Below are 16,148 nucleotides of genomic sequence, written 5' to 3' on the forward strand. Positions count from 1 at the left end.
ATAAATAATGAGCTTAAGATATAATAGTACAAAAAATAACTTCTATATTTTATATTATAAACCCGTTGTGTAGATATATGTACATGTGATCTCTAATTAATTCCAATGAAGAGTGCCGTCTTCTTTCAATTTTATACGACCAGTCGCTAGATGTTTTAAGGCACGAGGATAAGCTAGATGCTCCGCTGTCTTTACGCGTTCTTGCAAAATTTTCTCAGTATCATCTGGGAACACGAGCACCACTTCTTGCTCAACAATAGCTCCCGAATCTATGTCAACCTAATTGATAAAAGGAAGAAGATTGTGATAATGATTAATGATTGAGATCTAAAGATCTTGATAAAGATCTAAAGATGCTATAATTATCTTCTCATTTAGTCTAATTCAACAAAAAAATTCAATCTTTTTGACTTACTTCAACAAAATGCACAGTGCAACCCGACACACGCACACGCGCTGCTAAAACATCCTTATGTGCGCTGGCACCCTTGAAAGATGGCAACAAAGACGGATGAATATTTAACAAAGCTCCTTTCCAATGTTTTACAAATTGTTGTGAAAGAATTCGCATAAAGCCAGCCAAGCATACTATTTCCACTCCGGCAGCGTGAAGTTCTACATTCATGGCTGCATCGAAAGTTTCGCGGCTTGGATAATCAGTGTGTTTAATTACCTATAAATTAAACAAATTATAGAAAATTATAGAAAAAACAGATCCACCTTTCTATTTATAACTATATGTGGACTTTTATTAACGTACCACTGTCTTAATGCCAGCTCTCTCAGCACGTTTCAATCCTTCAACGCCGGGCTTATTGGAAATCACTAGGACTATTTCCGCTCCAATGTGTTGAGATGGATCTCGAGTAGCGTTAATTAACGACTGGAGATTTGTGCCACTACCTGATATCAGAACGCCTACTCTTTTAAGAGGCTTACTCAGTGTTGCAACCAAATTGGGAACATATTGTTTCATTTCGGGCTCGAAAACTTTTTCAAAGTTCTCTATGTGCACCCTAGCTTGTCGATCTATGTAACGTAATTAACACAAATGTATAAATAATTTAATTAATTTTGTTAATTATATTTATAGCAAGAATAATTACTGCAATGTGTATTAACGCTTCCGATAACCATAGGGCCTTCGTGTTTTAGTTTAGTCAAAATTTCGACCCTATCTTTTTCAGAACATATCAAGACTGCACCAATTCCGCAGTTAAATGTTCTTAACATCTCGTATTTATTAATTCCACCTATGTAATAATAAATAGCATTATGTCAATTAACATTTATGTAAATTACTTAATATATTTGCGACTTTTAAAATTAAAAATATGTAAAACTGTAGACAATATACCTACCAATTGCTGCTAACCAACTAAAGATTGGCAAAACATTCCACTTTTTCGCATCTAACGTTACGCCTAAATTCTCAGGTAAAATTCTAGGAATATTTTCCATAAGACCTCCGCCAGTAATGTGCGCGAATCCCCTTACTAGATTGGTCCGCAAGGCAGGAATAACACTTTTTACATAAATCTTAGTTGGTTCCAATAGTTCTTCACCTGTGATATTACATTATTCTCATATTTTTTTCTTATAATCCGTCTTATCTTGATTAAAAAGAGCTTAATTTAGAAAACATTTCATACCAATCGTTCGATTACTCTTTGAGAAAGGTGCAATATCTGAAAATTTCTTATCTGCAAGTTTCAAAACTTTTCGCACTAAGCTGAAACCATTGCTATGTACGCCGCTTGATGGAAGACCGATTATCACGTCACCTTCCTTAATATCATTCACACGTGGTAGCAAATTGCCTTTTTCGACTGCACCTACTGCAAAGCCCGCTAAATCGTATTCTCCCTCGGGATACATATCTGGCATCTCAGCAGTTTCTCCTCCAATCTAAAAATGTTGATTCATATCTTGTCGAATAAAATATAAGTGCTTATATAAGCTTCCGCGGTTATTAGTGCGTAAGTATATTTATATGGCGATATATTACATGTATTATTTTAAAACATCTTTATAATTTAATATTTATAATTGCCGCATAATATACAGTATTTGTATACTAATTGCGAAATAATAGATAATTTACTTATATTTGATTTATTTTTGAAACCACAAAACTATTTTTATTTTAATAAATATTTGGAAATATATGGAAACAAATATTTATCCTTCTATTTAATATAGTCAAAAATATTCTTTAATGAAATTATGTAATTAACACCTTACCAAGGAACATCCTGCTTGCTTGCAACCTTCAGTAATCCCATTTATGACCTTCGTAGCTACTTCAATGTCGAGCTTGCCACAGGCAAAATAATCCAGGAAAAATAGCGGCTCCGCATTGTGTGCGAGAATATCGTTTACGCACATAGCTACTAAGTCTATGCCTATCGTATCGTGCTTTTTACATTCGATTGCTATCTAAGAAAAAAAAATTGTCCATGAACATGTTGACTCTAATAATTTTCTTTGAATGCACAGGAAAATCTTTAACTTAACAGGGAAATCTTTAACTTAATATTCACCTTCAATTTGGTACCAACACCATCAGTGCCTGACACAAGAATAGGATCTTTGTAACCTGCGGCTTTTACATCAAAAAGGCCACCGAATCCGCCTATGGCACCCATAGTACCAGCGCGTTTTGTGGAACAAGTAGCTGGCTTAATAGCGGATACGAGATGATCACCAGCGTCGATACTTACGCCACTACTTTTATATGTTAACTGTCCTCTCTGCAAAATAGATCTGAAACGTTTAATTGTTAATCATGTGCGAGGTATTACTTGATCTGTAAATCAATCATTATACCTAGCGATCCCTTTATGCGCGATGTCTGTTCTAAATTGCTTCCCATCGAATGATATATATTCAGCAGCTTGGGTAGCTCTAGCTGCTGCCATTGCCAAGGTTGGCGCGATACTGACAGTGATAAGAACTCTTCCGCCTATAAAAGGCCATTATAGTTAGATACTTGGGCATTTGTTTAGATATCCTTTACCGTGCTGCTTTTTACCGTTAGTTACTAATTCGCCTTCTGATGAAACAGTCGTGCCGCTGTGAAAGACAAAGTAATCCTGTTTACGTATCACTTCATCAGTGCCTGTTATAACTTGATCTTTGGATGAGGATGCTGGATAACCGCGAGATGCTAAAATCACACCCACAGCGGATACATTTTCACGCCAAGAAACAAGAGACGAGCTTAAAGTTCCATCGCAACAAGCCTGTATAATCATATCAAATATATCAAACACATATATCATATTGTATATCGCAGAAATAAAATCTTTGTTTTCTATATGAATATCTCTTATCTAGAATAAGAATCGATTGAAATGAATTCAAATGGATTCAGATTTTCAGAAATATTGATTCATGAATGTTAAAATGCTTTTCAATCCTGAATGCATTTTTATTTATAGGAATTGCATAGAGCATATCTCTATGCCTTTAAATCTAAAAATAATATTAGCTTTTTCTGTGTACACATTGTGAATACTGTTCAATTCAAAATTTTGAATAGGAAATGCAGTTTTTCAATTGAATCCAATTAAATCCAATTGAATTCAATTAAATCCAAAAAAAAGTATTCGCTATTTAAAATACGCATTCAGATAGAAAAAAATTTCAATCCATTTCAATCCATTCTGGTTTGCTGAGTAAGTTTAATCAATTGTACCTTCATAATTGTAAACAGGTCCGATGCCAACAGCGGTAATATTACTTCAGTCTCGGGATCGCCGAATCTGCAATTGAACTCTAAGACTTTCGGGCCATCTTCAGTCAGCATTAAACCGGCATATAGTACTCCTACAAGTTTCATATAAATAATATATACTAATTTAACATCATTCATTGTCAATAGAAAATTACAAACCTACAAATGGAATGTTCTCCTTTCTAAGTCCATCGACAGCTTTCTGAAGAACATTTATTTTCACCTCTTCGTATTCTACTTCACTTAACAATGGGCATGGACAATACGCTCCCATTCCACCAGTGTTTGGACCAAAATCTCCATTAAAGATTCTTTTATGGTCTTGTGCAGGCATCATGGGTACGAGAGTCTTACCTAAATGCCAAATTTAAAATTTATTTTCTGTTAAAAATTCATATATAAACATAATCTTGTTTACCATCTGTAAATGCAAGTACGGATACTTCTTCACCCTCCAAAAGTTCCTCGACAACTACAGTTTCGCCAGCAACTCCAAATTTTTTATCATTTAACATTTCGTCTATTGCATAACAAGCTTCCTGTTGATCTTTTGCCACTACTACACCTTTACCGGCTGCTAAACCTGAGGCTTTTATCACAAGTGCCTTGAATGGAGCACTATGATAAAGGAAAGTATATATAAGTTTTCATATCCTAACAAATGAGAATGGATTGAAATGGATTGAAATTTTTTCTATCCGAATGCGGATTTTAAATAGTGAATACTTTTTTTAGATTCAATTGGATTCAATTGGATACAATTGAATTAAAAAACTGCATTTCCTATTCAAAATTTTGAATTGAACAGTATTCATAATGTTGTTGTTTGTGTGTGTGTGTGTGTGTGCACAGAAAAAGCTAATATTATTTTTAGATTGAAAGGCATAGAGATATGTTCCATACAATTCTTATAAATGGATAAAAATGCATTCAGGATTGAAAAGCATTCATTTTAACATTTGTGAATCAATATTTCTGAAAATCTAAATTAATTTCAATTCATTTCAATCCATTTCTCGTTTGCTGGGATCATTTTCCTCAAGAAGAAATTCCTTACTTTTTGATAAAGTTCTTTGCATTTATAGCGGAAGTAAAACCTTGCCATCTAGCAGTAGGAATATGATTTCTGTCCATAAATTGTTTTGCCCAATCTTTATTGGCTTCAATCTGAGCTGCTTTCTTCTGAGGACCAAAACATTTCACTCCCACATCTTTCAGATCATCTGCTAATCCCTGAGCCAAAGGGTCTTCTGGTCCCACCACTACTAAATCAATGTTATTGTTCTTGCTCCATTTGGAAACTTCCTACAGAAAAAATAATGTAATCAATATCACATAACTGATCCAAGAAAAAATTATAGACTGACATTATATATGTATACCTTAGTATTCTTGACGTTCAAATCAACTAATTGCACTTTATTCACTTCTTTGATGCCGGTGTTTCCAGGAGCAACCAAGATCTCTTTTACCTACATCAAATAGAATGTAAACTGTATTAATCTTTGTCCATTATGTTGCTATTCATTGTTGATTCTTTAACTTACACATGGCGACTGAGATAACTTCCAACAAATGGCATGTTCTCTACCACCACCGCCGATTACAAGAACTGTGCACTGTGTCATCTATAAATATTCAACGTGCTTTCTGATCACGAGAGTGATTTATTCAGAATTATTAAAATATCGACATTTGTAATTTCCAAATTTAATAATTTCAAGCAAAACCGTCTTTCCTCGTCACTCACCTTGTTCCAATTTGTAATCTCCGTAAACACTAACTGTTAATTATTCGTTACAGGCGTTTATTGTTTAGAGGCGTCAGTAATGAGAAATCGCCGGCGGCTTTTCTGAATAACGCGATGATTGTGCTTGTGAATGAAATGTGGGATGCTACAGGTGGTCAGCGTGATTCGTTCTCGGCACAACGGCAACACAACGATGACTAACGATATCTTACTCGCCAATTGCGTTTTACGCAACGAAAAACTTGATCTCTCGTTCTTCGGGAGTTAATCTATAATAACTTGTATATCGCTCGCGCAATGACCCGATGGCCTTTCAGCAAGCGATTTAAACAGTCTCGATGAGGACGTTTACATCATTATTATATTGTAATATACAAATAACGCGCGCGATAGAAATAATATAGATCTTTGCATTCTAATGCTTGTACAATTTTCGTTTTTTATACTATTGCCATTTTTTAATTTTTCAATTTGACAGATATTTGATAATTTCCAGTGTTTCGATAGATTATTCGAAATAATTGCATAAACAATAACTTCAACGTTATTCTATAAATTTGTAATAAACGAATATATGTTACATTGTGATACGGAAACCCCGTTCAACATTTCTCAACAAAATAATTACAAAATTATTTGATGATCATAAGGTCAAGTGCGTCACTCTTATCTCTTTTGTAACTTGTAACTTGTTTGTATTATGACAAACAACGTAATGTTGTAATCTAAATTCTATTAAATCAAAAATAACTTTGCAATGGTCGATCGATTCCTAATAATTTGAACGTACAATGAACTGAATTAAAAAAAATCATTTTACAGACAAATGACAAGAATGCGCGCTTTGCGTTTTGCAAAAAATATATTAATAAATAAATAAATAAAATCAATAAATTGATAAAAGCAAAATAATTTATTATTTCATGTGCTGTGTGTAATACAAAAACACTTCCAGAAAATATTTCATATATAATATGTATGAATTATATATAATTATATATATATAAAATATGTCCATATATATATAACATTTTTTATTTTTTTCTAGGTTGAAGTATTGGAATATACAAATATATATAAAATATATATTAAAAAACAGACTTTTTATAGAAATCTATGGATGTGTACTTCTTGTACAAAAAATCTGTGACAACCACAAATAATAAAGCACGTGGCATATAAAATTATAAACAGAACTCTAAACTGAAATTTGGCCCAAGTTTTACTGTCTAAAGTAAAATTTAATTTAAACTATCGAAGATGTCTTATGAATCGTTAACATAAATTGATATAAATTCGTCGCAGACTGTTCGTGAAGTTCGTTCTCGATGATATTTTGTTCGTGCGATGTTTGACGAGTCTGAGATAAATGCGACCGCGACGAGACGTAATGATTGAAATAGTGCGACGTGACATCACGAAGACATCATCCTCGAGATAATATTGTACGGGAGTGGAGGCGACAGGTCACAGAGAGTGGGTCATGTATACTGCTGTGAGCAGAAGCGTATTCACGAGCCATTTCTGGATGCGGGGAGTCGCGCGCATTCGCGTATCGAGGTTGTCAACATCGGCCAAGGAAACTCCAAGCGAGACGGATACAGCGGTGGCGAAGGAAATCGCGGGCATTGCTGAGTGTAAAACGCCTTCGAAAGTTAGTCATCCTATACTTGAGAAAAAGCGCGAGGATCTTCCTGTCTTTAATATGCAAAATTCAAATCCGAATTCTTAAAATGTGCTATGCATTTTTTTGCTATTGCTTAGCGAATCGTAGCCTTATTTTGTATTATCTAAAAATGTTCTTTGTAATTTTACACTTTCTACATTTAAACTGATATTAATATACAAACATTAGAAAGAAAAAAAGAACAGAAAGATGAGAAGAATATAGAATTTTTTCTATAAAGAATTTTTTCTATAAAGAACAAATCTTGGGACATTTGATTATTATGATATTGAGACAAATTTTCTTTTCGCGCACAATATATTTCAATGTATATGAAAAAAGAATGTCTTCGATTGTGAAATTGTTGAAAGAATTAAAGGACTTAGATTATGCAAATGTACATACACTAAACGTGATTATTATTTATATCTGATCTTTTGTAGGAGACAAAAGTTGAGCCAAGACTACAAATTGTACGTGTATATCGATGGAATCCAGAAAAGCCGAAAGTGAAGCCGTACATGCAACAGTTCAGCATAGATCTGAACAAATGTGGCACGATGGTGCTAAATGTATTGGCATTTATCAAGGCACAGCACGATCCGACATTGTCCTTCCGGAAGTCCTGTCGCGAGGGCGTCTGTGGATGTTGCGGGATGAACATAAACGGCGTGAATACCTTGGCTTGCGTAACGTAATTCGTCATTCAACGATATAAAAATAAAATTTTTAACGTCGGTAAATCAGGCAATAGAAATATTGAGTTCTTTGAATTTGATCCTTGAAAAACTTGATGTATTTAATAGTAGTTTAATCCAAATATTTAGGATTTCGATATGTGGATAATTTTAGATGTGAGATACTTTGAATACTTGGAGATCTATGAATGTCTGAAATTTGAAATGGTCGTGTTAATTTTACATGCCGTATATTTTCGTTTACGTAATTACTTTTCTAGTCTTCTTATCGCGATAAAATTTATTTAAAAAAAAATCTCCCCTTAATCTCACGTTAACGTTGCTACCGAAATTGCTTAAAATTTTCAGGAAAGTAAAAGAATCTCCGAAGCCACTGGTGATCTATCCTCTACCGCATACATATGTGATTCGAGATTTAATTCCGGATATGGAACAGTTCCTGAGACAATTTCACAAAATCGATCAGTATCTAAAGCGACCGGGTGAGGATGACTTCCTCGGTATGCGGCAAATTTTGCAAAGTCCAAGAGACAGGAAGAAACTCAACGGCTTGTACGAATGTATAATGTGTGGATGCTGCACATATTCATGTCCTCCTTATTGGTGGCTCGGTGATAAATATCTAGGACCTGCGGTGCTACTGCAGGTAACAGATCGACATTTTTTTCTACGGCAAATAAAATGAAAATGTATCATTATTTACGTTGTATAATCATTCGCTTATATCGCTAGGCATACAGGTGGGTAATGGATTCACGGGACATGGCACATGAAGAAAGGCTGTTGAAGATACGAGATTTCTATTCGGTTTATCGATGTCACACGATCTTCAATTGCACAAAGACGTGTCCAAAGGTGAATCTTAAACGACATTATTCACTGCTATTTTTTCTCCTGCGATACAAAAAGAATTTAATTTCTTCAAAAGAAATTATATATCTAAATCTTAATTTTCATCTTCACACGATATTATTGTGTATCCAATAGGGTCTAAATCCAGGAAGAGCAATAGCTCAATTAAAATGTTTGCTAGCCGGACTTACGAAGAAAGAGAAGCCAGACCTTGAGACAGCAATTCCGAATTTCTGCCAAAGTGAGGAGCAATACTTAAGTAAAAAAGAATGAAAAAATAGAATATAGTTCGCAAGAGGTTCTTCTTTATTGTATAAAGTCCATCACTTTGAATAAAGACCTTAGCATAATTGAGCACTAAAGTTAATTTTGTACAAGAGATAATAAACTCGTAACGATGATTAAATATAAAAGATAAATTAAGCATTTTCTTTGCACATTTGGCATTAAACGTAAGGCAGTCTTAATCTCTTTTTATTAGCATTGTTATATCCTTGAATTCTAAATTTTCTAATCAAAGTTTATAAAGTTATAAATTGGCACTTATAATATTAATCAATAACCCTTAACATTTTATTTATGTCATATATCACAAATACGCTGTATATCTAAGTTAAATAACGCTAACACTATTACTGTCTCTGGATCACAAATTCTTGTATTCATCAAATTGAGATTCGTCACAAAATAAAAGAATATATTGTACAGAGAATTCTATATGTATCTTATCGTAGAGTATATGAATCTTATTTATCTATTTCTCGATTTTTTAATACTGAGTTAATCACTAAGTATATTAAGTAAAAAAATATTATTTCTACTTGTTATACCATGTTTATACTATTAAACATATAGAGATTTAAAAGATTGATTTTATAAACTTGATAATTTTTCGATATATTGAATTTATCAAAATTTATTGAATGCCCGTTTTTTAAATGAAAATTATTCTAAGTGGATAACGTATATATGTATTACAATATTAATGAAAAAAAGACAGCTCTATCAAGAGGACATATGTCTCCACTTTTTGCTCGCAAAATGAGATATTTTTTTATGTTTTTCTTTTTTCAAATAAGTCGAGGACGTTTATTCCGATGGATATTTGAAGGTGGTAAATTCTCGTCATTATCTTCATTATGAATAACACCGGACATTAGCCTGTTGACTTCTCTTTGCATATTTATGTCACGTAACCATGGATGTAACAAGATCTGTGGCACTGTTATACGTTTCTTTGGATTCACCGTCATCATACGTTTAATCTAGAACAATACGATATCCATTAAGATCAATCCCAATTAATAAATGCAGACATTATTACGTACCAGATTTATAGCATCCTGTGATACTAGTGTAAAATATGATCCAAATTCATACATTCCACCTTTAATTTGATCTGCTAAAGTAGCATTATTATTTGAGAAAGGAACTCTGCCACTTAAACTGACATACAATATCACTCCTAAACTCCATACATCGACCTGAAAGAATTCCAATGAAATACAAATGATTCTTCTGCATAAGCCACGTTCAGATATACACTAACTACTGAAAATCTATAATTCACGTTACGCATACTATAAATTTTCAATATTGACAGTATAAATCTAAATGGCCATAATTATTTTGCGAGAATGATAATGATAGAGCAGTTATCTATAAAGAAAAAGATCTAAGTTCGATTCCTTGCAATATTCCTCGCATATTCACCTCGCATATTCAAGAGGAAAGATATTATATTCATTATATATATAATAATTAAATATTTATTTAATAATAAATAATATTTATTAATAATTATTACAATTATCAGGAATAAATTTCAAAAACAAACAAATCAAAGATTGATTTATGACGAAGATCGGAGACCATTTGTCGATGCTTTATTTAACGAGAATTTGGAATTTAAAACATTGTGCAAACATTCAATCGATCTTTCTATCAAATCTTAGATAAAGCTATGATTCTGAATATAAAAAAATTTATATTCACTATTATTTCTCATTAAAATATATATATATATATATGTACACATATAATATTATTATATAGGATATCTTAAAATTCGAGGATAATATTATAGCGAAAAATTAAATAATAAAAGTGTAAGCTATTTTTAAATATACTAAACACTTTTTTATATTTTTGAAACTGATTATCTCAATCAATAGAAATAGAACATACTACAATCACTTTGATCTCATTTAAAAGATAATTTAATTCTTTTGTTTTGAAACGTTATAAAAAAAAAAAAAAAAAAAAAAAAAAAAAAAAAGAAAAGCATATTTCTCCTAATATTTGTAAATGTATAAAATAATGATTTCTGAGATTTTTGGGTTCTAGCTTAAGGAAGTTTTTTTGACCATATTTACAGAAATTTTGTTCAGAGAATTAATTTCCTATAAAATCTTAAAATTTCGCCGGAATATTTTGGCTTGTATAATTTAAATACTTACTTGATTTGTATAAAAACTGCGTCCATTGGTTGCCAAAATTTCGGGAGCAACATACATAGGAGTCCCGCAGAATGTTCTCATCATTGTTTGGGCATCTACGAATTTTGACATGCCAAAATCTGATACTTTGACCAAAGGATTTTCTGAATTGTCCTTTAGCAGTATATTCTCTGGCTGTAAATTTTTTTAATCTAATAATGTAATATTGATATGACCATAAAACATATAACTAATTTTAAATTCTTCAATTAAAATTACCTTCAAATCTCTATGTGTAATTCCCTGTCTGTGAAGATAATAAACAGCGTGTACAACTTGATAGAATATCAATTTTGCACATGATTCAGATAGTTTTCCTTTGCTTTTTATTCTATCAAAAAGCTCACCACCTTCCATTAATTCAAGAATAATGTACATAACTTCAGTCGTGTCAAAAATATCCTTCAAAGGAATTATACAAGGCTGAAATAAAAATTCAAAACTCTATTGGCAACTACAATGATACAAAAGAGATGCCTTAACTATATCTAAACTTACATGCTTCAGCTTTCTTAATATTTCAACTTCGTTCCGAACGTTCGCCGGATTATTAAGAATGTTCCCAGTACCGGCGCTAAAATAATTTTTCTGTATAACTTTGATAGCAAATGTTTCGGAACCATCCTTCCTAAATAGCAATCTCACTTCGCCACAGGCACCAGTTCCTAATCTACGGCCAATTACATACTTCTGTTTCAGCCCCAGTGGTAACTCATAAGCAATTTCATGTACATTTGCACTCACGAATATATAAACTGCAATTAAACAGAGTAATTTTTTTTTATCATCATGCAATAATTTATACATTGAACTTTGATATAAAATAAGTATGTACACGAGAAGGAACTCTTGGCTAAAGCTATCTCGGAATTATTTCCAATAATGACACGTCTTCCATGACCGACCAATTCCTGATTAACATAAGTTCCATTGTGACTTGAATCTTCCAAGTACACTACGATCTCATTCGTGTTACCAACGCGCTCCTTGTATATGCGAAAATGTGTCTTACTAATAACGCTTAGCTGTTTACTTTGCAACTCATTTGAAGTTAAACAAATGTCACAGCTTGGAGAACGTCCTAAGGTATAAACAGTATCCTTTATCATTTCTGAAATAAAATAAGAAAATGTTATTATAATTATTTGCCTAATTTAAATTTTAGCGCTATGATTTGAATTTTGAAGAACTACAATAACAAACGGAGTGATTCCGAGAAGATACTACCTATGCAAGAGACGAGTTCTTACCTAGACTTCGTAAGTATGGCCTCCTAGGACATAATCTTCCCCAAACGGCCATCGTTTGCTGGCTTGATACCTCCTGCGATTGTGTCAGTACAACATCCGCATTCTGTGTATCAGGCAGACTACAGGGAATTTGTTCTTGTGACGTCATTTTCACTTTGTGAGGTAACCATCCAAAGAATTAATTAAGAACCTTTCAAACAACGAGAACGCAAAACTAACGACTGTTAACAACTATTAATCCATTGATTTGTGGCAAATCTATGCAAGGTCGATTGTCAAAGATCGCAACAATGATTGTTCTTCGAAACTTAATCACGAGCAACTAATTTCCAATGAATTAACAATTATCAACCATACCATCTGACATCAACAATGCAATCTGATGCAATCCTCGTGTAAACAATAGAAATGTACGATCCTCTAGATGCTCTAAATTATGGTTGCAAGAATCATTATATCGATGAAAATATCGATCATGCGTGCGCATCTATCACTTTTAACAACGCCACTTTAGCCATCCTAGAAAAGTCGACTTTACAAATCGATTTTAAATTGACTAAAAAAAGTCAATTATTATGTCCATTTCCACCAATGTAGATTAATTTTAATCTCGGTTCAATTTACTCTTCGTCTTTTTCTAGAGATTTGAAAAAAACGGAGAGTAAGGCCGGAATCAGACTATGCATTGAAGATTGAGATTGAAAATTGAAATTTCATCAATGAGAACAAAGAAATTTTGATTCCTTTTGTTCTGATTGTCAACTTTCAATCTTCAATCTCATTCTTCAATGCATTTGATTCCGGCCTAAGTTGAACCGAGATAAAGTTAATCTATATTGGCGGAAATGGGAATTAGTCGTCCATTAACGTTAAACTGTTACGCGTGCTGTATGGATAGTTACAAAACTTTCTTCTTTAAAGATGTATTTATATACAGATTTAATTAATTTGGCATAAAAAATAATTCTTGTGTATTTATGCATAAAATGTAATAATCTACATCTACAAGTATACAAGTATAAATTACGTTGCAAGTGTTATCTGTGTCAACATCAATTTGTGAACTACTATCGAAACTTATTATTTTTCGTTGTAATGGACTACATAAAACTTACTATTTTAATTATATGTTTTTATTTATCAATATTAAAGTGAAATATATCAACAATAATAAAATTTAAGCATTTCTGTATTGCATTCTGTATTGTATTATTCGATTTCACAACTCAGATAACACGCATATTCGAAAACAAGATATAAAGTGTTTTAAAGATATCTTACGTTTTAAATCATAAAACGTCTTATATCTCAATTTTGGATTTTTTATTGCTGGGAAGTTAAAGCAAACGCGCGGGTTTCGATCCATCGATAAGCAAGTAATCGGTCTTATCGATTGCGATAAACCGAGCGATCTATATTACCGATAGTTATAATAAATTTAAAAAATATCTTTTATTATAATAAATCTTGCATAAAAAATTCCTATGTTCGATTTGATCGATCGTATTAATTCTTCCTTCAATATAGCTTTTTATAATATGTAGATAATCTCTTAAATGAAAAAAATCTCTTTTATCATTATAAACTTAGAATTATTTTTAATAAAAATAAGATTGCGTAAAAATTCAGAAAAGTTCAGACAAAAAACCACAACATAGACTTTTGTATAATGCAAAATAGACAGTGCATACGAATCAACCAATGAATGAATCAACCAATTAGAATCCTTCTTTTCCTCCTATTCAGGGAAGAAAAAAATTTTGATTGATTGATTCTCGTATGCACTTTGCATTATGCGAGGGCTTTTTACAATAAGCTAAGTTTTAAGTCTTAAATCATAAGTTTTAATCATAAGATATTAACTAATCATAGTCAAATGAGAGAAGAATAATCGATTATGAGTGTTCAATTTCTTATAGTTTAAAGCTTAAAGCTTAGATAATGATTTATTGTATAAAGTTTATGATGTAAAAAGTCTGTGCTACGGCTATAAAGGAGCAATATTATCGCTATTAATTTCACTCTGTAAGAGTGAAAAGTATTTTCCTACAAGGAGTTCATATAGCACATTTCAGGACAATAAACGTTCGCCAATCCTGTGTATCACAAATGACGAAGAATACTTTATTGTAAATCTACTTGTTGGTACCATTATTTCCCAAGCAGGTAGAAAGCGAGTCATAGAAGCCATCGTGACGAATCGTGACGAATGACAGGCGACGCTATAACATAACTTTTCGTGTTGTTTTTCTCTTTTTTTTTATTACATCATCTACGTATAAACACGCACAGGGATGTTTGGTATGCGTCTCGCTTACAATGCTACGTTGCTAATTCTCTTTGCTCTATTGTACTATATAAAATACTGTCATGCACATGTCGATTAATGTACTGCAGAGTTAGAAGGGAGAAACCCTAAACCTATACTGCTCCGATTGAAACTACAAAAATTCTAGTAGGTACAACGGAGTCGTCTGCGCATTCCTAGACGCATACTCGGAATAGATTAATATGAGACCTGCAAATAATAAAAAAAAGAAATTATGTCGTTAAAGAATGAAAAGAATTATGCTGTTCCGAATACGAATTGCATAGGTATGACTTGTAGTATATAACGATCTCACGACTCAGTGACAACTCTGTTTATTATTCACCAAAATAATTTAGTACCACATTTAATTGAGGAGTGTTTCTTCTCGGGTAAGGGAGGATTTGTTGTTTTATACTTGGCTGAATAAACAATAGGAGAAGGTAGCAGTCAGTAGGTGTACCGTGTTGGAAAAATTATCCTTAATTAAGCGATTTATCGATTATTGATTTCTTTTTTCTTGCGGATTATACGTTTTATACACGTGTGTAAATGTTTCCTTCTTATTGAATGCCTGAAAAATCGGACGCTTTAAAACCTTTCGTATGTCTGTGTAAGTATGTATGACGTGTAAATTTGTATGTATGTGTGTTAATCAATCGTTAACTTCGGGAGGATCTCAATTGGACACATCGCTAATTGGCTAAAGCGAGATAATATGTTCTCATTGGTCGTAGACTGCAAAATTACTATTCACTGACCGATGTAAATAGATGTGTTCAACTCTGGGATGTGAACATCTGGGACCCTCCCTTAACTTCGTGTTCTCTTCGAGGTTTATTCCCTTATCTTCTTTCTATCGTCTACGTAATGTGCTACCACTAATACTAGTTAGAACTAAAAAGATACAACTAGTACCACCTTCTCTTGGAACCCACGCAATGAACTATGCGCTTCTAAAAACTTTCACACGTTACGCCTCACGAGTCTCTTCTCCAATCGATTCTATTCAGACGCTCAAGTTTCAGTCGCATTCTCTAGATTCGGCTGTCCATTGTGTAACATTATTATTATTATTAATGCATGATGAACGCATAATTGCGCAACAACACTAAACACATGGCGCATAAATCTATTTTCCATCACCATTCTACAAAGTGTTCTTTAAATCCCATCGAGCGATTTCCTGATTCTCTCAGTTTACACTTTATTATTTTACTTTCCTTAATTATTTTTAATTAACTTTATTACTTTCCTTAATTTATTTTATCATCAGAAATGTACAAATCTTGAAGATTTTCAAATATGCCAATCATATGCAAGAACTCACTGAGCGTTCAAAGAGCAGTTGTAGTACTGAATGCATCCAATCATATCAAAAAAATCA

General features: G+C 32.6%; 3 protein-coding genes across 3 annotated transcripts; 1 reads left to right on the top strand and 2 right to left on the bottom strand.

Moving 5' to 3' along the window:
• Positions 1-96: 96 nt before the first annotated feature.
• On the bottom strand, positions 97-5,367 carry LOC105619803 (trifunctional purine biosynthetic protein adenosine-3). Its single transcript, XM_012201321.1, has 16 exons — positions 5,287-5,367; positions 5,122-5,211; positions 4,797-5,044; positions 4,158-4,357; positions 3,899-4,093; positions 3,701-3,831; positions 3,035-3,245; positions 2,830-2,965; positions 2,544-2,766; positions 2,245-2,439; positions 1,653-1,908; positions 1,362-1,565; positions 1,107-1,253; positions 761-1,029; positions 416-673; positions 97-279 (listed from the first exon to the last, which is right to left on the bottom strand). The coding sequence occupies exons 1-16, from the start codon at positions 5,365-5,367 to the stop codon at positions 97-99; spliced, it is 3,027 nt and encodes a 1,008-aa protein (XP_012056711.1).
• Positions 5,368-6,972: 1,605 nt separating this feature from the next.
• Positions 6,973-8,978, top strand: LOC105619975 (succinate dehydrogenase [ubiquinone] iron-sulfur subunit-like). The gene is made up of 5 exons (XM_012201488.1): positions 6,973-7,143; positions 7,599-7,849; positions 8,202-8,499; positions 8,586-8,708; positions 8,841-8,978. Exons 1-5 carry the CDS (start codon positions 6,973-6,975, stop codon positions 8,976-8,978), a joined length of 981 nt encoding a protein of 326 aa, XP_012056878.1.
• A 797-nt stretch (positions 8,979-9,775) lies between these two features.
• Positions 9,776-12,601, bottom strand: LOC105619804 (serine/threonine-protein kinase Chk2). Its single transcript, XM_012201322.1, has 7 exons — positions 12,454-12,601; positions 12,039-12,314; positions 11,702-11,958; positions 11,423-11,626; positions 11,165-11,338; positions 10,034-10,189; positions 9,776-9,970 (listed from the first exon to the last, which is right to left on the bottom strand). Exons 1-7 carry the CDS (start codon positions 12,599-12,601, stop codon positions 9,776-9,778), a joined length of 1,410 nt encoding a protein of 469 aa, XP_012056712.1.
• Between the last annotated feature and the right edge of the window lie 3,547 nt (positions 12,602-16,148).

Source organism: Atta cephalotes (genome assembly GCF_000143395.1).
Source record: "Atta cephalotes unplaced genomic scaffold scaffold00023, whole genome shotgun sequence".
NCBI lineage: Eukaryota > Metazoa > Arthropoda > Insecta > Hymenoptera > Formicidae > Atta > Atta cephalotes.